The following is a 26,192-nucleotide window of genomic DNA, read 5'->3' on the forward strand; positions in this document are numbered from 1 at the left end:
GGTGAAATCAACAGCATGTTTTCCCAGACAGTGACTGCTCCCAGCAGTGATAAGGCCTGATGTTTATAGTTCGTACCAAGGAACGGGATGCAGAGGCGCTTGCTTGTACTTGTTCTTACAGCGACCAAGGTCACTGCTAAATCCTGTACTGCGTGTTGGGGTGCTGGGAGTGAAAGGGGTCTCAAGCACGAAAAAGGTCGCCCCTGCAGGGAGGAGCGAACCGGACAGGGGACCCAAACCTGACCCACAGAGTGTTCCATCCCTTACACGTCATAGTCAGTGTAAAGCTGAGGGATCACGAGGGTCAGGCTCTCTTCTTCGATCGTCAACACCTGAGGAGGACTCTGTCTGTTCTTCTGTTGTCAATCCCTGAATCCAGTGCCTGAGTCCAGCCCCTGCATCCCGTTCCCGTCTGCTGCCCAGTCCAGCCTGGGACTGCCCCAGTGCCAGCCCTGCAGCGTGGTGGTGACTTATCGTCATCAGGGTGGGGGGAGCTGGGTTCGGTATTGGTGTTGTATCTGTTTGTACATATTTGTACATATTGTATACATTTCATTATTTCCTTATTCTTATTATCTTCTCTTTTATTGTTACTGTTCCATTAAAGCTGTTGTAGTTTTTTCCAAACTGAAGTCTTTCTCCCTTGTTCTCTCTCCTTTTCCCTTCTGGGAGGGGAGAGGGGTTAATAGAGAGTGTCTGTCATTCATTAGTGGCCAGCCCAGCCTCAACCCATGACACCCTCAAACCTCAAGCCCTTTGCTGATTTATTCTCAAGTTTCATTTGGAGTTATCCCAGTGCCCCATCTTCATTGCTTAAATGTTGTTTCCAAAACAGCCTGCAAGCAGCTTCAGATTCCCTCAGCTCCAAGAAATACTGCAATGAACACAGAGTACAAAGCTGAGAGCTGAAGTATTTGAAGAGTAACCCCAGAATACACCTATCAAGTTTCGGGTTAGTTTCTCCTCCTACTTTCAGTTTCTAGAGCCAATTTTTCATCTTTCCCACAAGGACTGGGAGAGGTCCTTTCCAAGACTTATTTTGTACATACCATTTTGGTAACCATTTCCCACTCACCTCCTGCATGAGAATTTCTGGATTCAGAATCTACATCTGCAATAATCTGCAGGTCTCAAAAGTTGTCTATTTATAGATCAAACTCCCATGTAACTGAAACACAGCCTTAGAGAGAAACACCGTCCTTGGCTATATGCAAAATTCTGTGCCTAGTCCAACACTCAAGACAGAAGACTGTCAAATGACTGATTTCAGGATGTCCCTGGGCTTAGGGCAAATCCTCCTGAGCATCTAGTAACTAAAGCTGATTACTATCCTGTTCTGCACTGGAGTTTGGGGAGGCTTTTGGCCATTTATTACTAAGCCATCAGTGCTGTTTTCACTGTGACATTTGAAGCATGCTCATCCCAGGCTGGACAACTAGCAGCAACAACTTGTTGGAAAAGGGCCTTCCAAGCCCAAGGCATCAACTGAAGCCATCATTTGTCCCGAGCAAGGAAGAGAACTGACAGTCCTGTTTTGAAGTGGGTCCAAAGGAAGCCTGCAGAACCTCTTGGAGGAAGACCTGTGATAAGGTGACAGAGCTTCACCAACAGGAACATTCTGAAAGGCCTTTAGCTGCTCGAACTATTCAACCAGTACTCCTAGCAGGCTGACATTTGTCTAGGATATCTAAGAGTTTAGCAAGGATTTGACCGGCCTCCACTAGAAGCCAAGTTCTGAGCCAACACAGGCCGCCTCCTTTCAAACACAGCTCTCTGAAATCTGGTAATTTTGAACCGATTGCTTCTACATAAAATCATTCCCCTTCTGGACCTGCTATGTAGTTTTACCATTATCCAATTATGGACTTAACAGCCCACAGCACTGCCCTCTGAACATGACCCATATATGCACTGAACTAAAGTCCACTTCACATTGGCTAGCAGACATAAGTGCAGTGGTATCTGTTCACTCTGGTCCCAGGGCGACCATGCTGTGGACTCCAGCCTAGCTCCAGTTCCTTCTGCAGCTGGAGCACCCTGAGTCTAAACCCCTTAATTTGCAGGCTGACTGCTGCACAAGACCGTTTTCCATTATTTCCTGCCTCAGCACACGATTCTGTAGAACATACTCAAATTTAAGCGTACTTGAACTGTGTGCAAGCGATGACTAGCTGCCCAGCTGCCCAAGTATCACAGTAGGGTAAGACCCCACATACCAGCCTTGATCTAAGAATCCTCTGAAATTGCCAGCACTCATGGCACAGTGCTTCAGCTGGGGCTGCCTGCTGCACTGCAGTTATGAGAACAGCTCCATCCCCACCTACAGAACAGCATTTCCTACAACATTTAGATTTAACTGTTCAGCCATGAAGCTGACCTTTAACACCAACAGCTAATCACTTTAGTTATGACTAGAGATGTTTAGTACCCTCAATATTTCCAGAAGTTTAAGTCGGTAGAAAGCCTTCTCGCATGCCTGAGAACAGGTTATTTAAAGAACACCTTACCTCATAAATGTTGGGGTGCCACATTTTGGTCAGGAATCTGAAGGTAGGTGGTGAATACGGATAATCAATAGGAAATTTGATGTGAGCCTGGAAAAAAATGAAATATTTTAGTTACAAAACAGAACGGAGATCAACAAGCAACCACTACAGGGAAAATATGGGAAAAAAAGCAGTTTCAATTAAGGCTGTTAAATTGTTCATTTTGTATGCCAGTGCTCCTGTGGCCCAACAGTATAAATCCACACAATTTAAGAGCAAAACACTAACTGAACAAGAAAAAAAAAATAAACTAAACAACATGACTGACCTGGGCTGGTAATGGTCAGAAAATAAGCCCAAAGGCATCTACCATGTCCTAATTCAAGAAGCACTATCCAACAACTCTTGCTAAACAGGGTAAAATAGATTTGAAAAGCTGGAACTCAAGATACAACTGCTGTCCTTCTGGGTTTAGAAGCATGCTAAAAATGTTTGCTAAGGTGAATAGACCTGTTTTACACTTGCCAGTGCAAATATTTTAAATTACTCCTTCTGTGAAGGGAAGAAAAGCATTAGATACTTGTTCTACTGAGATCCAAAGGTTTTTTGCCTTTCTTGTGTGAGAGTTAAGCTGGTCCATCTACCAATACTGCATTTCTTGCCACCACAAGCATTTCCCAAGTCTGAATATCATCTGTGTCTGTTTATTAAAACAGTGCAACTTGACAAACCAAGTCTTGATGGGCAATGACCACAAACATAACCTTCCAGTGGTCAGCAGCCAGCTGTGGGACAAGACTCCAAGCAGGGTCAGTTGTAAGAAGACTGCAGAGATCCCAGCACCGGATATTAACTTCTCTGTGCTGTCCTGCCATTCACAGCAGTCAGAAAAGCCATCCAGTAGGAAAGAGGGCTGAATCTGGACTGATTAAGTGCCAAAACCACTCCCCTCTGAAAGGGGGACTCGCACACTGCTTGCTGCGCTGTGGAGCACAAACCGTTCCCTTGGCACTGCTCAACCTGCCAAGAAAGTCCCACCACCAGTCTAGCATGGGATCTCCAGAGAAGCATCTCCTGGCCCCTGCACCACAGCCAGGCTCATGTGCAACTGAGAATGCAAGAGGTCCCAAAAGCAAGCTGCACATGGTGAGAGCAGAATCCCAGGCCACCCCCTTCCACCTAAGTGTCTAACCACGCCATCTGGACATGGGGTGCTGATCTTGTTCAGCAGGACAAACTATGGCAAGTTTTATTCCCGAAAATAGAAGCGGGCAACCAAACAAATTGTATTACTGAGCCATTAAGTACCTGGCTACAGTTTTACTTCTAGATCAGCATATGCCTTTATCTCACAAGCCAAATTTTATGGGGTCAGAGTGCCAGGCAGCCAAAAAAGAAGGTTTTCTCTTCACTGTCACGAACCAAATTCAGCAGCTCATGTGGCTTTACATTCTGCACATGTCTGCTCGTGATACTGACTGTATGTGGGTATGTTACAGCAGTACCAAGTCCTGACCCTGGAGTCGTTTGCCACCGCACGCTCACAACCAAAAGATTTATGATCTGCTTAAACAATCCCAACCCACGGCTTAAGGTCAATTACACAAATGGCCTTGCTCCAAGAAGAGCAAGCAAATGCCTCTTGTCACCTCAGATGAGAGCTGCTGTTGCAGCAGCAAGGACATACCTGGCTCTGCAACATGCTACCCTGCACTGGGAGCAGAGCAGAGATTTACCCAGGGCAGAGCATATTTACTTCAGCTCAAGTGCTTGCACCATGTAGCCATAGACTCCTCCGGACCCCTGGGGTTTTCCCCAAGAAAGCCTATTCCTGTGCTTACGTGCAGTTTCATGAGATCCAAGACATAAAACAGCCCAAGCACTGAGCTTAAATGCAACAGACAACAAGACTCCAGGTTGAGCTAGCTACAAAATTTCCTGGCAGAACTTACATGTCTTCCACACAGGTACAGTTTCTAGGCGACCAAAAAAAGCATGCTGTCAGCATTGTACCAGCATTACCACATTTATATCCCACATACGTGTCCAAGGACCTGAGGGGGCAGGTCTCACTCCTCTCAGCAGAAACACCTCTGCTCTCAAATTTTATAATCCTGAGGGTTTCATCTCAAGACCACCACTGCAAAGGCTGAGCCTGGAGCACCAGTTATGGGCTCTCTACATGATGCAGACTCACACAGAAACTGTAGATCCTGGAATTCTGTTTCAAGCTTCTAAATCCAGTTTTGTAGCCACAACTCTTTAATAGAAGAGGTCTTTCTGCCTGCTTTCAGTAACAATCATTACAGAATTAAAGCTGTTGTTTTGCCACATGAAAGATGCCTCTTGAGCTCTGGCACCAGAAAATGCAACTGGAGAGAAATTAGAGAAATCTTCTCATGTGGAGGCAGATGAGACCCAAGCTTGCAAGTAACCAGTCACATATTTATAGAGAAATCAGAGTCACATTACTTGTTGATAAGCCATTTCTAACTAGCCTGTGTTTAGCACATTGAGATGCTGTACCACAGCATAAAGCACGTGAAGCTTCTCTACAAACCTGATTTCAGAGCCAAAAGCCACTGAACTAGGAAACTCCATATTACAGACAGGGATTTTTTCCAAACAGCAACAAAAGCACCACTTTCAGGTCCTTATGTTGAGATCATCCAGAATCTGAAAAGTGAAACCAAATGCTGTTCCAGGGCATTACAAACAGGTCCCAGAGAATTACTCCACATCTCTTCTGTAAGAGAAATCATGGGAAATTATGTAAACCCACTCTGCTCTCACTGAATGCTATTTGAGTTTCTGAGTGGGCTAAGCAAGCCCAGAATTTCCAAGACAAGCTGCAAGACTACTTGCAAAGATGCAGAAAGCCACAACTACAGGTCTTTTTTTTCCCCACTAAAAGCCCAATTCTAAATGCATTAAGAGACAAAAAGACTGCTTGCCATGGTTCTTTGACACCACTGAACATACTCAGTGGCCAGCAAGGTGAAGACCACCATCATCAACCCATTCCCCCCTTCTGCAATTTACAACCAGTCATACTTAGAGACCCTAGAAAAAGAATAAACTCCTCTGATGTTACATTGAACAGACCAGTCTGGCAGAGGATTCATCTCTTTACAGTCATTTTCATCTACTGCAGAAGAACTTCAACCTCTCAGTTACCCCACAGTGTGTATTTTAAGAATATTGCTACCAGCATGGCACTCAGTTTCCTCTTTCACTGACTTGCTCCCATGCATCCTTACTAGTGACTGCACTTCAGCTTCGTTGTTGTTCTTCTATTGGGATAAGACAAAGCCATAGCATAATCTATGTATGCCAGAAAATAAAGTCTTACTAAATACTATGTTATCTGACTGAAAATACAAACTAATGTTACTACCAACTACTGAATTAAGTTCTGATTCAGTCACTACAAATAATTACTACAGTGACTTTGTTTTTGGAGATCTTGTAATGCGCTTGAATTGACACATACTTACTAGTATCATCTCCCTCTCAGTGGGGAGCACTAATGCAGGCAGGACGCTCTCCTAGCTTCAGCTGTCTAGAAATTCAGTATTTATTCCACTCTAGCTGTACATGACACTTCTGTAGTCTGACACTGATTTCCTCTACTTCTTTCCAACTGACAAAAACCTAGATCCCTGATTTTTAGGCAGCAATGACAGGAATGATGAATCCATCCTATCTGCCCACTGCAGAAAGGTCATGAAGCGAAGTGTACATGTTTCCTGGAAAGCCACCAGCATCACAGCTGACCTGATTTGGGGAAATCAGGAGCACTGGCAGCTTTTACAGTGGCCAACAGAAGCTGCAGCTGCTTGGTGTTTCTGGAAGTGACAGTTAAAGATCATTTTTGTTTTAAAACATCACAAGCCCTATGAAAGCATAGCATCGGTGAAAACGAGCATCCTTTGCAAACTGTATTTAAGAACAGATACAAAGGAAGTGTTTGAGTTTTTATACTATTTTGTGCTTGTTCGTAACTACCCAATACAGCCAACCCACAGACAAGCTCCTACTGACTCTGTATGCAGGTACCACCAAGGTCTCCTACAGATCACCCACCCTGCCCCAGTAAGAGTCACAGCACTTGCAGACAGCACAATACCTCCTCACATCTCTTTGTAACAGGCATAACCAGGCTCCTGGCTGCGCACATCATCTCTTCCCGTAGCGGCACGCCTAATGAACGGCCCCTGCCAGCATCCTGCTACCCACACCACATACTTACCACGCAGGAAAGCCCACGAGAGCAGGAACTACAGACCACTACTGGGTTAAGCGTTAGTATCTAATCCCACAAAAAGCCCTATCCTGCTTCTAGCGCATTGAGCATTTATATCTAATGGATTCTCCTCTTCCACATTAAGCCTAGATTAGTGTGTGCAGTATTAAATACTATGTGCTGGAAAACATGTTCAGTAGAGGTCAGCAGGAAGTACTAGCAGCCCGATTCTCACATCAGTGAGGTTTAAGGCACCTCACATCATCCAGCTTCAGAACCTGTAAAGTAGCATTAAAGCTAGACACATTGCGGCGTCCACTATGTGAGAAGGTAAAAATTAATGTAGGACCAACATTGCTATTTCAGCTCCAGATATTACAACTCAGGACATAAGTAATTTCTTGTGGCAGAACTGGGCACTAGCCTGGTATTTTAGGTCCAGTTCTGGCTTTATTTCCCAGCAGCACCATACCAATGTTTATTGACAACTGTTGTGCTTTTAGAGAACTAGGACCACATCTCTGATCCAAGTTAGAAGATAAGTGACCAGGTCAATGTAAGTCTTGCAAGTCCTGAAAACTCCCTTGCTGCTGCAGTGGCCATATGAACACTAACACCAGCAAATCCCTTATATTCTGTATTACCTGCACTGTTTCATAAGGAATTTAACACACAAAGACCTGAATGTGAAGAGTGAACTAGATCTGAAAGAGGATGTGAAGCTTCTAAACAAGCAAGAAAATAGAGCCACAACTCAGTAGGGCAAAGACGAGTCAAGATGTGAGGTTAACTTACACAATCAGAGACTGGTTTGACAGGCAGGAGCCCATTCTTGTGTGTATATATACACACACACACAAATCATATCTTGTATACACTTCCTAATTTAGTCATCTGTGGCATTACTAAAAGCTGTCATTTCCAATGGAAGACTCCTGGTACAAACTATGTTTCCTTTTACCAAAACTTCTTTTAACAGTAAATTGTCATTAAATATTTATCTGTCCATGTAGCTACGATCATAAAACTAGGGCTGTTTTTAAGCCATCCAACCCAGACCGAAGCAGAAAGGCTGCAATATCATGGTTAAAGTTACAACTATACCTTTAAAGAAGGGGCTTTACCCACATATTAGCCTTTTGTTCCAGAACTAACAACAGACATAAAGCCATGGTTGAGCAGAATGATTGGGGGGGAAATCCACTACAGCCCTCTCAAGCTGTTTTACATCCACGTTCCTGCAATGTTGTACATTCACACTCATACAGCCTGGGCCATCTCTCAAGGGATCCAAGTCAATAAAACTGCTCTGAACAATGAAGTTAGAACAAGCAGTGCCTAGAAACCAAACCGTTTTCTTCTAACATTACTCAGAAGAAATAAAAGGACCTTTTTTTAATATTGTCCCCCTTTCATAATCTAGAACTTCAGTCTGCAGGTTCTAGCCCTCATCACAATAACTGCTTATGGCAGCTGCTGCTCATCTAGAGACTGAGTTGGCCTGCACAAGCCAGCTGTGTTTAGGATCTCAAGCAGTTCAGCAGTTAAGAGAATATATTTCTTTCTTGCAGTGGATTTTACTGCAGGAACAGTCCATGGCATTGCCCAGCTAACTGTGCCGTTCATTCTGAACCATATGACAACCACTCTGGCTCTGGCTAAAAACACTCATGGTTCATGCTCAAGCCTGGGAGCATCCAGCTTCAGACAGGGCTGTTAACGCTCTCATGTGGAGAGCTTGCTGGGGACAGAAAGCCAGGGATAGACTGGAAGCCAAATAAGACGTTTCCCTTGGCCAGAGGCCACTTGCACACTCCTGAAGCTGCTCCCCGCCCTGGGAGCACAGCCCCACCAGCACAGGGCCAGATGCACATCTCCAGCTGTGCGCAGGTCAGTTCTGCAGTGCTCATGGTTTGACAGAGGAGGTTTCACCAGCCTCAGATCTATGTCCCAGGCTGATAATGGCGAAGCAAGAGCACTTCCAGACAGGGCTAGACTTCTAAACTAGGCTTCAGAGCTCAGGCAAAGGAGCAGATTACAAGAGCACTCATCAACGTTAGGCTAACAACTGCCAAGTTCACTTCCATTACTTTCCATGTCAGTTTGACTTTACACAATATTACAGAAAACATCATCATCGCAACAACTGCAGCAGACCTAGCATCCAGCAAGAGATATTGAGTTGGAAACAGTGGCATCCTCAGCCATACAAGTACTTCCTCTACAACCTGCCCATTTTCACCCAGTTTTTGCATTTGTCTGCCACCTCATCACAGAAAAGCCAACTACCAGCAGGTATATAAGACCTATCACCAAACACAACTACTTGGTCCTCTTCTGTAGGGCAAGCTGCCAGCCCAACAGCTTTACTGAGCTTTGACCACAGGAGTCGAGCACTAAAACGATTTCAGATTCCCACATGAGAAAGCTGACATCATACTGATGTTTCTGTATTTTCCCAGGAATTCCCATGCTGAAATATTATTAGATTCTGCCCCCAAGTCAAACTTCACTCCATGATCAGGTTTGATTAAGAGGAAAAGAAGACTGAGTATGTTAGAAATTGTGACAGGCCAGATGTGAGGAGACTTCTGCCATCGCTGAAGGCCTTGTGTTGAGATCACGCTCTTGGGTCTGACACCTTCTGGTTGCCCACAGACTGTACGAGCTGTATGGCTTGAAATCAGGCTCACTGGGTGTGTGTTACACAGAGAGGCTAGTCTGTGTGACTATTTTCTGGGCAGAAACAGATGACTCAGTTCTTATTTATATCTGTACAAACACACCAACTTCCCCATTTGGACAAAATAGGAAAATAACTCCAAATGTGTGAAACTTAAGTCTCCCTATAGTGTCTAATACTTGCTGAAGGAGCCAAAGATACTTGGCGATACTGTACCTGAAGTGTACTCCAAATCATACATCTCCTCTTAGGCTCTGCTTTAGAGGAGAAAAGCTGGCACTTGAAATAGCCCTACTGCAGATATAGCCAAGGATGCTGGTATCTGAACTGGTAAAGCTCTAATACAAGTGTGGCTGTTGCAGAAACAGTTCGTGTCCTTCAGAAAAAGCAATTTTCCATCTCTTTCTATTTGTAAAAATAATAGTTTCACTGGAGGGGCATTGGGAAATATCTGAGGTTGCTTATTTAAACTATCATGCACCAGTACTGGCATCTCTGGCATCGTGCGTGGAAGTCCCCAGTCAAGTGTGTACAGGGTTGACACTCTGGGTACCTGTCTTCATTTGCCAGGCTTCAGGGTCCAGAAGACTGTCTCTTTTGTTAAGAACAGCATTAGCCTACAACATCTTCAGCAGTCTGTTCAATCTCTATTTTGAACTTTCACAACCTGGGTAAGTAATTTACTTTCTTGAAGCAGATTTGCACACAGGCATGTCTATGGAGTGGTTGAGCATGAGACAGTATGACATACTTGAGACTTATCCCGGTCACTTCTATAGTTTAGCTTGCTCAAATCCATGTAATCACAACCAAAGCATACCCTAGTTTCACGGCATTTTGCATCAGGCTTGACAGAGTTTCTATAAACTCACCTATTACTTCCCCCATTTGCATACCAAAACCGAGCAGATTGCTTCATTGTTCGGGGAAGCAAGCCACACTATTTGCATCTGCTGAGTGAAGAGACGTCCCAGCTAGCTTGATATACAAACACCCTTTCCTTTGGCCTGTTTTAACTATTTTTAGACAATTCTTTAAACTAGCACCATTCATGAGTCAGTGAATGACTAATTGCCTTGATTCTCTCCATATACATGCCAGGCTGGATGCAAGAGGAAAGCTCTCCTCAAGCAACAGCCAGTCAGATGTTCTGCTAAGAACACAGGGCAGGTCTCGATGCAGTCACCTCTTTCATAAGCAGCAAAGGGGAAAAGAATATTTATAGCATTGTAAGTGTAAACCACAGCTCTGTGCTGCAGTGTTACACAACTTGGCCTCTCAGCACGGCAGGCATCAGTTCTTCTGACGAGACTCCTCAAGCTGGCATCCCAGCCTTTAAACAAGGGATATAGGTTTCTAGAAACTGAACGGCAGCACCTAGGAATTGCAGCTGAAATCTTATCTATGCTGGCTGCCACACAGAAGCCAACTAAGCACTTACGCAGCCCTGCTACTTATTTTTCAGTCACTGCATTACTGATCGTAAACCCTCCTGCTTGGAGCTGCTCACAGGCAGTAAATCTAAGCAGACACAGGTTAACACCTACTCAGCAGTACTAAGTCAGTCTGCTGGGCTGTACCACTTGCAACCAAAGAGCTAAATACAGCAGCACCATCTCCTAATATGGAGACACAATCAGCATTGCATTAATGCAGATTTATAATCCTACACTGATAGAACTATATTATGCATAGGCCCAGCATATAACCCATCTGCAAACTGTCTATAATCCTGTATGAGCCACTGAGGTCTAATACACCTATGCAAGCTGCCTCCCTGCCCAGCATCCTCCAGTTCACTGGAGGCACCACCACTATGTTAGACTGTATTTGCTAGTGAGACACCTATGTTTGAGATAGAAAAGCATATTTTCACATTATTGCATAAGGATGCACCTGTCAGCTCTATTATCACAGGCTGCTTCAGAGAGATTGAGTTTGAAGTTTAAGCTAAAGTATATTAGCTGACACACCCATTCTTGCTCCTAAGGCTATTGTTTCTACGGTAACAGGTTTTTGGGTCTTCTTTTGCTAGTGAGGAGCCAAATTCAAGAGGCATTCAGCATTCTGCCATTCTCTACTTTCTTTCACCCCTGCCTTGTGCTTTAGATGATTTGATTTCACACAATTACAAACAGTGTAGCTTTACTCATGAGCAGCAATGACTTGGTTGCCAGTCAACTGCACTGCAAGACAATTAAAGATTAATCCTAGCTCAGATATAATTTTTCAAAACAAGACAACCCCCCACCCCAAATTCCACAACATTATTGAAGTGCTAAAGTCTTAATTTGAGCTTTGGCCTACCAAGGAAAGGGAGCCCAGTTCAAATGATATGTTTGATTAATTTTATTCCTTCAACACACAGACACCCATCTTAAGTCAAAAATCAAAACAGAGGCAGATCATGGAGGCCTGCAAAGTATTAAGCTGCTACTTCTCCCACTACAAAGTACTCTTGCCTCGGCTGGGGGGTAAAAACAGCAGTCACCAGCCCGAATCTACCACAGTACCAGCTCCTGCAAATATGTGTTACAGCTGCATTACACCAGGCAGAGACTAGCTCTTATGCTAAACATCTCCTTAAAAAAAAAAAAAAGAAGGTCAGACAGCACTCCTGCCATAGTCAACTGCTTGGGCCTTCAGTGGCTCCAAAGTACTACCGTTGTTCAAACCACAGCTTGAGTTGTTTTATGTTTGGTACTATATAGACCTTATGTTCCAACATGGCCCTGAGGAAATAGCTACTCAAGAACTTCTCTTCACATACAGTCCTTACCTCCTGCAGATCACCAGGAGGTCACCTTCCTGCTTTAACAACCATACTCCATTTAAAAAACTAATTACACACAGCTAGACAAGAGTCATCTACAAAATCGTTATTCTTGATGATCATTAATACATGGATGCTGAAAAAGACATCTTTCAGGCCAGATGGTTATACAAGAGAGAGTACAACACTGAAGTGAAAGCTAGCGTTGGTATTTCTACCTATGTTCCAACTAGCTTCCATGTCAATGACTAATATCACACCTAGATAAAGCCAGCATCCTCAGTTTGATGAAATATCTCCTGAAAGAGACAGCAAAACAATGCAAAACAGGTTGATTCATCTGCAGTGCCACACAAGTATTTAAGGTACTCTTTATACTTCTGATAAAAGCAGAACCAGTGCAATCGAGCTGAGCTTGGTACATGAATGAACATCCGTGAAATTCAAGCTCACGTGTAACAACTGTAACCATTTACATTAAGTTTGAAGGCATACAGGGTAAAAGTAGCAGACAGGAAAAACCACTTCAGTCTACTACAGATCAAGAGGATTTCAAGGTCAAGACAGAGATTCAACGAGACAGATGTAAAACGAGAACACAGGCAAGGGATCTGATCATTTGGTCAGAGAAATCTGCACCTTGTAAGAAAGTCAGAGGAAACTTGTACAATTCTGCAACTAAAAGCAACTGTTAAATCTCTCTGATGTCGTGCAGTATTGTCTACCAGTACCAAGAAAGGGAGTGGGGGGAAATTAAAACTCATTCAGTTTTTGTTCCTACATTTAAGCATTTCATAGATATTACTCTTGATTTGAAGTGCTATATCTGACTTAAGTTGCTCTGTCTTGAAGTTCTCTGCCTTTTTTTTTCCTCATGGTGTCACCTGTTCCTACAAATCCCCATAGCCATAGATGCAGCACCTATTGCAAGATCTCTTACTCTCAATCTGCTACTGCAGTTTATCTTTTTGCTCAACTTAGACTGCTCTGTTCTTTTTCCCCACTGTTGTGTTATGACACATTAATAATCAGCTCGCAGCAAAAGCTGACAGTGTTTTGGGAATACCAGCATAAGTAGAGCCCTGTCATGGGAAACCTACTCCAGACATATATGGAAGTGTCCGAACAATAATCTGTGTTGGTAATTATACCCTTATCCACGCTGGGATAAAACATGTCAATGTTAAGAGGAAAATTTACTCATACTCATCATTACAAATATCCTCATGCTTGGGTTTTTTTTCAGTTACCAGCAAACAACACTACAAGCTTCTAGTCAATATTGTTTTAAAGATCATCAGCAGTTAATGATCAGTAACTATTTCAAATTGACGATTCGGGTTCAACCATAATCACCCATCATTTTGGTGGTATTTTGATTAAAAGAACTTAATTCACTGCTTGTAACGAGGTGTTACACTGACAGATTCAGATATCTGCACGCTACTTAAAGCATAAGCTGCTTCCTGACACAGAAACATATCCAAAGCATGACTTGGAGGAGCCTCTAGTGGTGATAAAGTGGATGTGATTAAGAATTAACATATGCTTAAGTATAAGCTAACAGCCTTGCTGGTATTCACACTAGCCTACAGACACATTACTCCTAGTCAGGTTATCAGCGTCTGAAAGACACTCATACACTCGGTACCAAGTGGGATGACCTAAATAGTGCTCTACCTACAAGTTTTATCTTGCCTTGATTCAATAAAGGAACAACTGCTTGCTTGTCTTCTCCAGCTTGTACATAACTTTACATAAACTGAATAAAGAATTCTGAAATACCTGATTTTTTTGCATCAAGTTACACTGACACAGTTAGACCACCATGTTTAAATAAATCATGCCTATGCACACAGATGGTAAGGATGTTTAAGATCTCCATTGCAGAAACACATCCTTTGAGCAATTTTACACGACATTAGCAGTGTCTTCCATAGGTACCAAGACTGGAGAATGTTTGCTGATGGAAAAGGACTTCTGCAGAGCATGACTGTATCAACTCGAAGTTCTGTTTGCACTCAATTTGGCAAGCCTGCTAGCAGGTATCATTAACAGTGCAGTTTCTCCAATCTTGCAGCCTGTTGCAGCCAAGCTGCTGTGGCACACAAAAACTGGAAAGCTAATTTCACTCTTTCACGGAGCCCTGAAGCGTTACACTTTTTGATAAGCATTAATACTGATGTAATGCTTTAGCCTAGCACAAAAGAAAAGCAAAAAAACTCCACATTTGGTGGTCTGCCTGCATCCACTCCCATACCATTTAGGTCCCAGTAAGGGCCCTTAAAGAATGGGAGGACTTAAAAGGCTCATCTGGCATCAGGTACTGAACAAAACAGTCAACTTTCATTGGTAGTTAAAAGGTTCAGACACTGAAAGTAACGCTGTTTCAGCATTTTGCAACAACAACTGCAGACTAGACACTGTCAAAGTACTTCAGAGGTTTGGTTTTTAGCAGCTGAAAAGACTTGTCTGACAACTGTAGGTCTCTATCTTCCTCATGACTCCATCTGATATGCAGAGTAAAATTTCTTCAAATCAAATCATTAACAGAATTGATGTTGAATTTTTTCTCCCCACAAAACTACCAGAAGTTATATAGCTGTTTGCAAACTAACTTAAAAGCCATCTACACATTACCAGTATGTTTACAGTAACTGCTGATACTGTAAAAATCGGTCACAGAAGAACCCTCTAAGACTTAGTCTGAAGTTTTAGAAGGCAGGCATTCTTTATTTACAGCACCAGATGCACAAGGGATAATTCCACCTAGCGTGCATCCCGCATGTAGCAAATAGCGGAGCTTATATTATTCAATAATATACATGTGCACAGTTTTTCCCCTGGAATTTTCATATATATTCATATTGTTTCCAAACAATGGATGGAAAGTTCATCTTTCTCTGGAGTCTGCACAGGGAGGGGTATATTCCAGGTGATGCACCTCCTTGTTTCAGTTGGCTGGTCTTGTCCAGCATGAAGGATATTTCTCAGCTTCTTATCTGTTCACACGTACTAAAGTATCAAAACTACTGCTGCAGTAACAAACATGCATCAAGGACAGGATGTTGTGGTAATGTTGAGATTACATGTACCAAGGACAGAGTGATTACTAAAAAGGTTTGTGATTATGAATGAAATACAAAGTAATTATTTTCTTGTCAAAATTTCCATTCAGCTAAGCTATGTTAAGGTAACATTGCCACTTGTCTGGTTTTGCTTTAGAAGACCTAGATATAATGAAATAAAAAGTATAGGCCTCAAGGCATTCTAAAAAACATACAGAAAGCTAAGCATCATCATATATTATTTAAATTATAAATATAATAAACCATGCTGCTGTGTTAGACCTCTGGATGAAAATTATGGATATTGACTGGAAGTCAAATACAATTTCTTTCTCCCCTATGCAGCCTACAAATCTATACTTTTAACTGGTTATAATTATATTCCTGCATGAAATTAATTTCCTGAGAAAAGAACAGAAGAGTTCTCCAGATGCTACTGGGGAGCAAGCATCCAATGACATGCACTTAACAGCTCTGTGTGTCTTGGCAGCATTTTGGGAGATCACAGTTTTGACTGGGATGGGAGAACACTGCAAGGTGACTGTCCTGGTTTGGGCTAAACCAACACTAATTCTGTTTTAGTGCTTTAACTTTTCAGTTAAGTCTCTCTAAGTAACTGCACTTGGTGAAATCAACAGCATGTTTTCCCAGACAGTGACTGCTCCCAGCAGTGATAAGGCCTGATGTTTATAGTTCGTACCAAGGAACGGGATGCGGAGAGGCACTTGCTTGTACTTGTTCTTACAGCGACCAAGGTCACTGCTAAATCCTGTACTGCGTGTTGGGGTGCTGGGAGTGAAAGGGGTCTCAAGCACGAAAAAGGTCGCCCCTGCAGGGAGGAGCGAACCGGACAGGGGACCCAAACCTGACCCACAGAGTGGTCCATCCCTTACACGTCATAGTCAGCGTAAAGCTGAGGGATCACGAGGGTCAGGCTCTCTTCTTCGATGGTCAACACCTGAGGAGGACTCTGTCTGTTCTTCTGTTGTCAATCCCTGAATCCAGTGCCTGAGTCCAGCCCCTGCATCCCATTCCCGTCTGCTGCCCAGTCCAGCCTGGGACTGTCCCAGTGCCAGCCCTGCAGCGTGGTGGTGACTTATCGTCATCAGGGTAGGGGGAAGCTGGGTTTGGTATTGGTGTTGTATCTGTTTGTACATATTTGTACATATTGCATACATTTCATTATTTCCTTATTCTTATTATCTTTTCTTTTATTGTTATTCTTCCATTAAAACTGTTTTAGTTTTCTTTTCCAACCCATAAAGTCTCTCTCCCTTGTTCTCTCTCCTTTTCCCTCTTGAGAGTTAATAGAGGGGTTAACAGAGAGTGTCTGTCATTCATTAGTGGCCAGCCCAGCCTCAGCCCTTGACAATGACTAACATGAGTTAACTGTTACCCTAGCTGCTTTATTCTGCACTTCTCTCAGTTGTGTTTCCAAGTACACACTGGAAATTTTAGTCTAAGAAAAGCCTCATGCACCCTGTCATATTGCAAAGAGTTTCAAGTAACACACAGAGGAAGTACCTGCCGTACAAGGGCAGCATAGGGGCAACCGCAGGAACTGATTCCAAGCACTTTCCCAGAAAAAAACCCACAAAGTACCCTTTGTTCCCATTCTTGGACATTTAGCATTATTCACTAGAAGCACTGCTCAGTCCCTCCTACCCCACCTTGTCCCAGTTTTCATAGCCTCTAAGGAAAGTGTTTTCAGCCCAGCAAAATGGTCTCCATCCAAGTGCAACAGCAGCAACCTTCATGGTCACTGAAGGCAGTCTGGGAAGTTGAGTATCAGATCCAACAGCCTCCCTTGCTGTACCAGAAGGGTCACACATTCCACAGATGAGTACAAATTGCCTCCACATCCCTCCAACCCTGAACTGGCCCTGTGAAACAGATTACGCACCTCTTGGGAACTGCCACATCAATGCCTATACAGTACAAGGCAGGATTTGGGGTGATTAGCGTAAGATACACTCACACGCCCATTGTGAAGAAGGATCAACAGCCAGTGACCTCAGCCATGCCACACGTATTTTCTGCATCAGGCACAGGCACAGCTCAACCAAGCAGCACAACTGTCTAAAGACCTCTGCATATCTGACACTTAAAATCACTCCTGCCCGCTCAGCATTACACTGATTTATATCCAATACTGCTGGTTCTGGTGCAATACAGAATACCCTGCAGATATCCAAAACTACTCTGTCTTTAACTGTCCCACTGGAAGCTGAAGTTTACACCATGCTACTCAAAGCTTAAGGATAACCAGCAACTCAAACTCAACAACTCTACCAGACTTAAAGGGCAAAGTGGTTCAATGAAATGGCAGCATCTTTTCCTAGGCATCAAACCCATGGACAGGGAACATCACTAGCATTCATTTTAATGTTCACACAAGCACTGCCATCTTAAACATGTTACTTCCAAAGAAAATCCTCATGCTACTCTTTTTATAAAGAGACAAATTTCTTGGAAGTACAAAAATAAAACTGTAATCCTCCACTTTTTTAAAAAACGTTTTAGTGCACCTGAACACACCAAGATGCAATGCTTATATTTTAACATGAACATCTCCTTACTACAAAGATGCTTCGCAGTAACAGAGGAGCTTTCCTCATACAAAGATAAAAGAACCCCTTTTAACTCCCACTTTGCACCCACCTATTAGTACAGTCATGAGTATGTCCTCTAATAGGCCTGCCTTCAGACCTTTTTAAAAAGCTTAATTATTACCTTTGGCATCAATTAGGTCAGAAGTTGGTGCTTTCTGAAAACTGCTGGGGAGCAACACAGCACACTTAACGCTGTCATGTGAATTTAGGAGGGGAAATCAAAGCCATTACTATCCCAGGAAGTAGCAGAATCCACATATAGTAACTACAACATCAATTATATATGTTTTTGTTTCAAGTCAGATTTAGAATCAGAGGAAGTGAAAAAATGTTTCTTCACAAGGATTTCCCTCTCCCAAACAGGGTACCTTCAGCTACAGATTTCTTGATGCTCAGTCCCCTCATGTCTTGACCACACTGTTGCTGAACAACTTAAGTGTATTAACTGTAGTCCATCATCAATATCACAAACATTAAATACATGTGTTCAAACCAAACTAGGTTTCAGCAGTAGGGCAAGGATCTCTCTCTCAAACAGCCTGCAATTCAAGACACTCAATACCGTTCCAAATTAGCATGCTATACTTTGAAGTTCGGAAAAGTTATTCCCTCGACCCCACAATTACCACCACAAATGACAAGAGATTTCCTACAAATTCCTGTCACAGAAAGCATGCAAGTTTTGTTCTGAAGGTTGCTGTTTAGTATTCACTATGCGAAAAGAGAAGCTCTGAAAAAGATCACTTCTCTTCAAGGGACTTTTTGATATTCTCAACATTTGAAGTGCCCAGGTCAAAGCTTGCTAACTTTCAGTATCAGTATTAAAGACAACTCATCTGGATATTAAAAAAAAAATAAATCAGAATGCTTGACAAGTTATCCCCTACCTCATTTTAAGACAGACGACATTTACACCAACATACAGAATTGTCAGGAATCCTTGACCTTCTGAACAAGATATTTGAAAGCTACACAAGTAGATGAGCTGCATCTACCACAGAAAGCAGAGCTAACAATAAAGATGCCTGCCTTTGACCGCATCACCAGCCTTCAACTTCATGTGCTACAAACTGAATTACATCATATTGATTTTGCTAATCCTTTCCAAATACTGTACACTTCAAACAAACCTGCAATGTAAGGTGATGGGACAACACTGATGACCTAGTCAGTAAGTCCAGGAGTGAAATGGGAACAACATCTAATCCATTTCTGCTCTGGTATCCCAGGAAACCAGCTGCAACTGCTTGGTTCAGGTTGTATACTATGGCAAAAATGTCTGCAATCCAGCTCTAATAACCAGCATTTCTACAACTGCTAAGCAGCGTTTATAAAGCAGACCAGCAGCTCCTCTATAGAATTTGAAGCATGAACTGCACATGCAGAAGCATGGTATATATGGGGAGTCAGGGCACTCCCATCTCAAATGTTTCAGCTAGGTCACCAGACACTCAATATACAAAACTCAAGAGACATCAGTACAAAACCTAGTTGACTTGCACAGAGCAGCGTAATGAAGTAAGGGAGCATGTGATGCCAGGGTATCACAAGCTAAATGGTCACTCAGTTACCTTCCCTGCAACCACCCCCTGCAACCCCTCGGTCAAACTCAAGAAAACTTCCTTAACTTCACTAACACGTTTAGCCCTTCCCCAAAACGTAAGCAAAAACATCAGCCAAAAGGTTTTCTACTTGGTAGTACTTAGTTTGTACTTTCAATGTCCGAACAGCCCTGGTCTCCTCCAATTGAACCTAATAGCTAATGATCTAATAGGTCAGTAGCTTCCAGAATAGTCTAAAATCCAAATTTATTTCAAGTACTATGTGTGCCATTTTAGTCTGCCACTTTGTAGCCTTGAAGTGTTTATCTGTCTGTACAGGAAAGATGCAGAGAAGACAGCAAACCGACTACCCACACTCCAGAAGTCAGCATTTAGACTCCGAGATTCTTCTCAGAGGATGCTTTCAGAAAGCCATATTTAGCCCAGTATTATTTTTCTATGTGCTACACAGTTCAAGTGGTACTTACCAAACTGCTATAATGTAACATAAAAAAAGGCTGTGGGTGAAATTAAGATTTCAAGGTTAACTGAGAAATTCAGTGAATTATGTTCCTGCAAACACAAAAGATCACGAGTACTAAGCTGCACTGTGGTATGTTCAATCAAAATGCTCTGCAGAGACCCCAGCTGAGCCTCCAGTGTCCATCTCCGGAGCATAGGCTGCCACTCTACACATTACTTTCAGCATCTCATCTGCATGTACTGTTAATTGTTCACATAAATTCTATATCCATCCAGAAGTGATGACCAAACCATATTTGGTCATCACTTTCTTCTGCTGCTCTCTTCCTCCCCACCAAAATACACAATGCAAGTTCATCTGCCTTACTTTATTAAAACCTACCAGGCAGTATCAGGGACAAAACAGTGGACTGAGCAGACATAAGTAATTCTGATTTAGTGCATAAAATCAGCATTGGGAAGGACAACAAATTAAAATGTGACAGTTTGATTCAAATATCAACTGCTTGTAAGTAACCTCCTATTAGTGCCAAAACCAGATGTGGAGATTCTTTCAAGCTTATTTTCCATGCAGTCAGCTTCACTGTGCTATAGCACGAAGAGCCTGTCAACAATGAAGAGGCATTTTAAAGTAGGAGGATACGTTACAGTGAACTCATTAAAGCACTGAGGAAACTCAATTGGTACTAGATGGTGAGCACAGGCAAAAACTAGTTTTAAAATGAGATTAAATATGTGGCTTGGGCTTCTTGCTTGAGGAGAGAGATTTCCATTCCAGGATGGTATTGCAAAGAGGAAGCAACCTCCTTGTAAATTTTATTAGTTGTCCAGGAGAAATGATGGTAGAAAGTCTCCACAAAGCTATTTGACACACTTCTATTGAACTAAGTTCTCAATATCTCTAGAAACCTGAACTTGTGTCGGTATTTCTCCCATCAACGAAGATGCCCTCCTTCCCTAGCTATCTTTGAAGAACACCTATCTTCTCGGTATCAAGCTTGCTCACTATTGACATGTCTTCCCTCCGTCGCTACAAACATCTGAAGCAGCAGCTATTACGATGCTCATGTGTACAGTTATGCTTGTGCACAAATGGCTGCAGCGTACCAACTGCTAAGGGAAACAGCAAAGTACTGGAAGCTCAAGGCCAAAACTGTCCCAGAATTGTTTACAGCCTTTAAAAAAAGAACAGTGAGAACTAGCAGGTACTGTAAGAGCAGCTAATCAGTTAAGACACTGAGCAGGACAGCTCAGGGTTCCAATTGAGCACTGCAGTGAATGTGTTGTCACATTAGGACACACAGCTATCAGAACTACTATGTCAAACAGATTATTAAGAAACAGATTAATACTTAGAATATTAATACATTAAAAAATTGAAATAAATATAAATGTTAAGAAACAGTGTGGGCAGCATTGTCACTGGGATTTGACAAATGCCCCCCCAAACTAGAAGTGCATAAACTCTCGTTTCTCACTTCTTATGCTCAACCATAGGTCTGATAAATCCTCAGTATAACAGCTTAAGAAATACCTTAGCATCCAAACACTGTAAACCCTAAGAAAGAAGCAAGGAACAAACCACCACAAGTCACAGCAGAGGCTCCTCCTCCCACCCCTCCTGGCACCATAGCTGGCACCACCATTTTTGCAGCCAGGTAACAAACTCGCCAGAAAGTCCCTCACTAACTTAAATGGTTTATTTTGGAAGACATGACAACTTAGACCTTTATTTCTGGAGTTAAGTGTCAACAGTTTAGGGAGGAAACACTTGGACCAAGCAGCCACTCACAGTTCTTTCAGTTAAGTGTGGGACTGCATACACAAGAAAAAATCCAAACTAGGAGCCCTTGGCTACTACTGAAATCCTGTACAAATGCCTGTTACCTTTCCTAGCAGAAAACTCATAACAGGACAATTTTGTTTACTGTCAATTGTGGTTTGAATGTTAATAATCTGCTGTTAATCCAAAAACTGCATGCATACATATATTCTATCAGCACTTTTCTACTCTAGGAAGAAAAAAAAAACCATAGCCAGGATTTTTCCTTCCTTTTCCATCCTCACACCCAAGCAATATCTTGGCAGCTGTAGTGCAAGGGGATGGCAGCAGGGAAAAATAATCTCAGCAAGTTAAATTACTGACCTACTTGTTTAGTGATAACGATAGCCAAGCCAGCAATTTTTGACCAGACTTGGTGATCTCCTGATTTACAATGTAGATTTTTAAATTACCACTTCAGCCACACATGTGCCTCTACGGAGCAAGCCATCAACATCCCATGTTTAACTTTTTGGGAGAGTGGAAGAAGCAAGAACTCACCACAAGCCAGCTCTTACACAGCCTAGTTAAGCAGAAAAATCACCAGTCACCACCCTTCAGAGTATGCTGGGCTTTCAAGAGAGCTCTAATTTACTTACATTTGCATACCACAGGCTGTACACTGACCACCATTTTTTGCAGCTCATGATAGCCACAAACTCCTTATTAATTTGTGGGCCAGTTAACTGCAGGTTTGAGAGCACTTAGCAAGTCAGAGGCTCATTGGACTGGACATTACGCAAGCAGTAACGTGTATCTCACCCTTAAAATACACCAACAGCATTGACTCCCTCCTGCAAAAGGACACAAGTTTCAAAATATGCTTCTTTACTCTTGTTATGCAGAGATTAGCCTCATTTGAGTACCGGAATATTTGCTGCTCAAGTTACTCTGCAGTATTTTCAGTAAGCCTTTTCCCAATAGGGCATCATTCAAAGTAAGTATCAATGTACAAAAGCAGAAAAAGAAGAATCAGATCCTGAAACTAACACCAGACCACTAGCTACAGAGTCAGTTCCAGGTGCTTTTAAAAAACTCACACCAAAAACATCTAACCAAAAAACTTTGAGTCAGTTTGTGCTTTGTAGAGGAAAAAGTACTTTCTCCTGCTGACAAGACTGCTCTCATGCTAGAAGTAAATATACCAGCAGCTTTGCTGCAGATCCAGTATACTTTATGCTTCAAAGTGTTTCTGAACAAGTATGCGGAAGACTTCTACCTAATTAACCATTGTTTAGTGTTGCTCAGTGAAGTCATGTCATCTTTTCAAGAAAGAGAGCCTGCAGAGATACAAAGGTTGAACACAGTAGCTGTTTATAGCCCATTTTAACACCAAGTGGGACAGCATTTCAGGCTCAACAGTCCTGACCTTCCTCAGAGGGAAAAATGAGGAGTGGGATGCTGGGGAAGTGACCCCAGGAGTATCCAAGCAATGACATACACAGCACAAGCTCCTTCGTGTTTGCTGCAATGCTGCCCAACCTTTCTGAGTACTATGTCTGTGGATACCAGATTTCATATTTCACATAGGGCCAATTTACCGGCTGCAGACATCAGGATTAAAACACTGTAATTCTCCTGCCAGCAGGGAAAAAATTCTCAGCAAATCCAAAGCAGGGTAACCCATACTGCACACTAAGCCCTATGTGCTGCAGAGCTCGCATCCACTGTACAGTCACTTCTGCACTGGGCATTGCAGCCTGTATTGTAGAGGAGCTTCATGCTTTTGCTCTAATCTCCAAAATAAACATACAAGGCAGCATATCTAATTATATCTAAGGTGAAACATAGCTCATTTGCTTTTTTACCGCAAATAGTTAGTTTTAAACACAACTAGTGCAATATCAGATTAATGATCATGGAAGTCTGCACCACTAGTTCACTATCCTTACAGTTCAGCAGTTTAACACAAAAAGCCACAACAGAAAGATTTTTCATTTGCAAATTAAACACTGACTGATCTGACATTCTTGTACATGTTATCATAGGACATTAAAGTTGCTTCCAATGTGAAATGTCTTTAAAATCACAGCTTAATTCAAGAGACAACTGATTATAGAGCAAACTAATGAGAAAATTTCACTGGAAAAATCCAAGAATATGCAAAAAGAGTCAGCTAATGACAAAGTATTTATAAGGATGGTTTTTAAAGTCTTCTTCCTGTTACACTGAAAGATTTTCCTCCCATAAATACATGACTAGGCACTGAGCACATAACAGGAACAGGTTGAGGCTACCTCCTCACCCCCATGTAACAGAAGTGTCCTCCAAGAGGGTAAGAACTGAAGTCTAAACAGGAAAAAAGGATCCTGCACCCTCTAGAAGAGATTAACTAACAGCTACTTACAAGTCGCTTATCCTTTGATTTCCTGGACACTGCTAGAATAGGAGTGACACAATAAGCATTGCCTGGGTGAACATGACGAGTCTGGTGCTTGAAAAGTCCATCTCAGGAGCCAGTGCTGATTTAAGGACCCACCCTGGGAAACTCCAGGTCTAAACCCAGGATACTCCATATGGTCCTTCTCAGCAGTGCTTGGTGACCTGCCCAACAGAAGTGGCAAGGAGGGAAATGCCTTGACATGTCCTGAGCTCTGAAGTCTGGAAACTTAATAATGAACTCAGTTACATGCAGGTGTGTGTACAAGGCTGACTCAGACTGAAACCCTGTACATGACCACTTTTACCATGCATTTCATTCAGGTGATTGTCCCATTTTCCTCAAAAAAAAAAAGCTAAATTGGGACACCTTAGTCAGCTGGCACTGGGGCATTTGGCTCAAAGGCACTTTAACTTGCATCCTCCACCTTCTGGGTGGATGCCCTGCCCTAAAGGGCATTAAGCACAGCTCTCTTCAGCTTTCCCCTTGGCATCAGGCCACTGCCCAGAGAGGAATGCAAAAGCCCAAGCCAGAAAACAAAAGGAGCCTGACTGCTCAGAGCACATAGCTTCAAAAAAGCCATCAGGATTATAAATATTTCACACTGGAAAGTGAGCTGATAAACAGGAGCAATCCCTCCTTCCAGCTGAGCACCTTAGGCTACAGAGGCACATTACCTCACTGCTGGCTGTGTTTTGGTCCTACCCCACTACACAGCCAAGAGCCCAGGAGGTAGAAGTTTCAACAAGGAAGGAAGGATTCCTCAGTATAAACTCACAATCTGATGACGATGTTACCCCCTGAAAAACATAAGCTACAGGCTTATTCCCTTCAAGATGAAGAGGGAACCGAACACATCTCCAAGCAATAAGCCAAGGCTGAACGGTAGTTTTGACCAAGAGCCACATATTAAGCTTCTTGCACAGGCCAAAGCCCTGAGGAGGGTACAGTTGTCCCTAGAAAAGAGATGGCAAACTCCTTCAAGTCCTATTAGTTGCTGGGCACTTAAGTGGGGTGGCCCTTAATATTACTATTCTGTACCAAAGTTGCTGACACTTCAAGCACCTCTGCACAATTTTAGTTCTTTACCCTACTTAGCACAGATTGCTCTAAAACTGTGATAGAGTTACAAGCCAAGATTGTGTGGGATAAAAATATTGCAACAAAAGCATAGCAGGGATTATTTAAGAAGCCTTTATTATTCCTTAACTTTAAGTAGAACTTTGACCTTGAACAACCAAACTTGCCTAGAACAAATGCATCTGAGAAAGGAAGAACACTGAATCAAAATAACAAAGTGAAGGCCTCTCCAATATCCTAGCAAAGCTAAACAACTTCCAGATCAGCCATGCAAAGTGTCTGAACATCAACCACCATTCCTTCTTTATCATAGCCACATGTAAGAAGAGCACAGTTAGACTGAAAGTAGCAGAATAGGATGCAGCAATGCAACTCACAAATTTGCATAGAAGGGACACAGATGCTTTGTTTTCTTTGCAAATGTGAAGCTTCCTACAAAATACTCCATACTTTGGGAAGCAGGCTATCAAGCACTCTTGAAAGCCTGCCATGTCAAGTGGGAACACAACACAAGAGCTCTGAAGACAAGCTTAAGAAAAAGGTCCAAGCTTACAGCTGGCAATCAGGCTGACGTGAGTATCCGTCTGAACAGGTCCCCATTCAGTGCTCGGCAGTAGAAGTATTACCAACACAAAAGCGTAACAGGTCAGCACAAACAAAATTTCAAAGTTTTGATCAAGAGTTAAACAATATACAAACCACCTGGAATTTGCTAATTATTGCTAAGCAACATTAAGGCAAACAGTTTAGCAGAATTCAAAAGGAACTAAGCATATGGGTAATAACATCCACAACTACATTAGCTAGGATAAAACAGTTTATAAAAGGACTAAAAGAATACCAAGCCTTGTGGCATGAGTCAGCCACTTATATCGTTGATAAATTGCTCCTCCTGATTGTTTTGTTTATCGAAGAACAGTAGAAACCATGCCTATTGTTCTAGCAAACTGTTAGCTAAATCACACCAAGGATCAACCTACAAAAAACAAAATCAAACTAGATTTCACTTGCTTAGGTT

At 42.5% G+C, this 26,192-nt stretch overlaps 1 protein-coding gene across 1 annotated transcript in view; it reads right to left on the minus strand.

Moving 5' to 3' along the window:
- UBE2R2 (ubiquitin conjugating enzyme E2 R2) overlaps positions 1 to 26,192 on the minus strand; it is a 51,232-nt gene that overhangs the window by 8,959 nt on the left and 16,081 nt on the right. The window contains exon 2 of the mRNA XM_086479178.1: positions 2,508 to 2,594. Within this exon, the coding sequence (XP_086335304.1) occupies positions 2,508 to 2,594 (87 nt within the window). The remainder of the gene's footprint in view (positions 1 to 2,507; positions 2,595 to 26,192) is intronic.

The sequence above is a fragment of the Leptosomus discolor genome, chromosome Z (genome assembly GCF_034619465.1).
Source record: "Leptosomus discolor isolate bLepDis1 chromosome Z, bLepDis1.hap2, whole genome shotgun sequence".
Taxonomy (NCBI): Eukaryota; Metazoa; Chordata; class Aves; order Leptosomiformes; family Leptosomidae; genus Leptosomus; species Leptosomus discolor.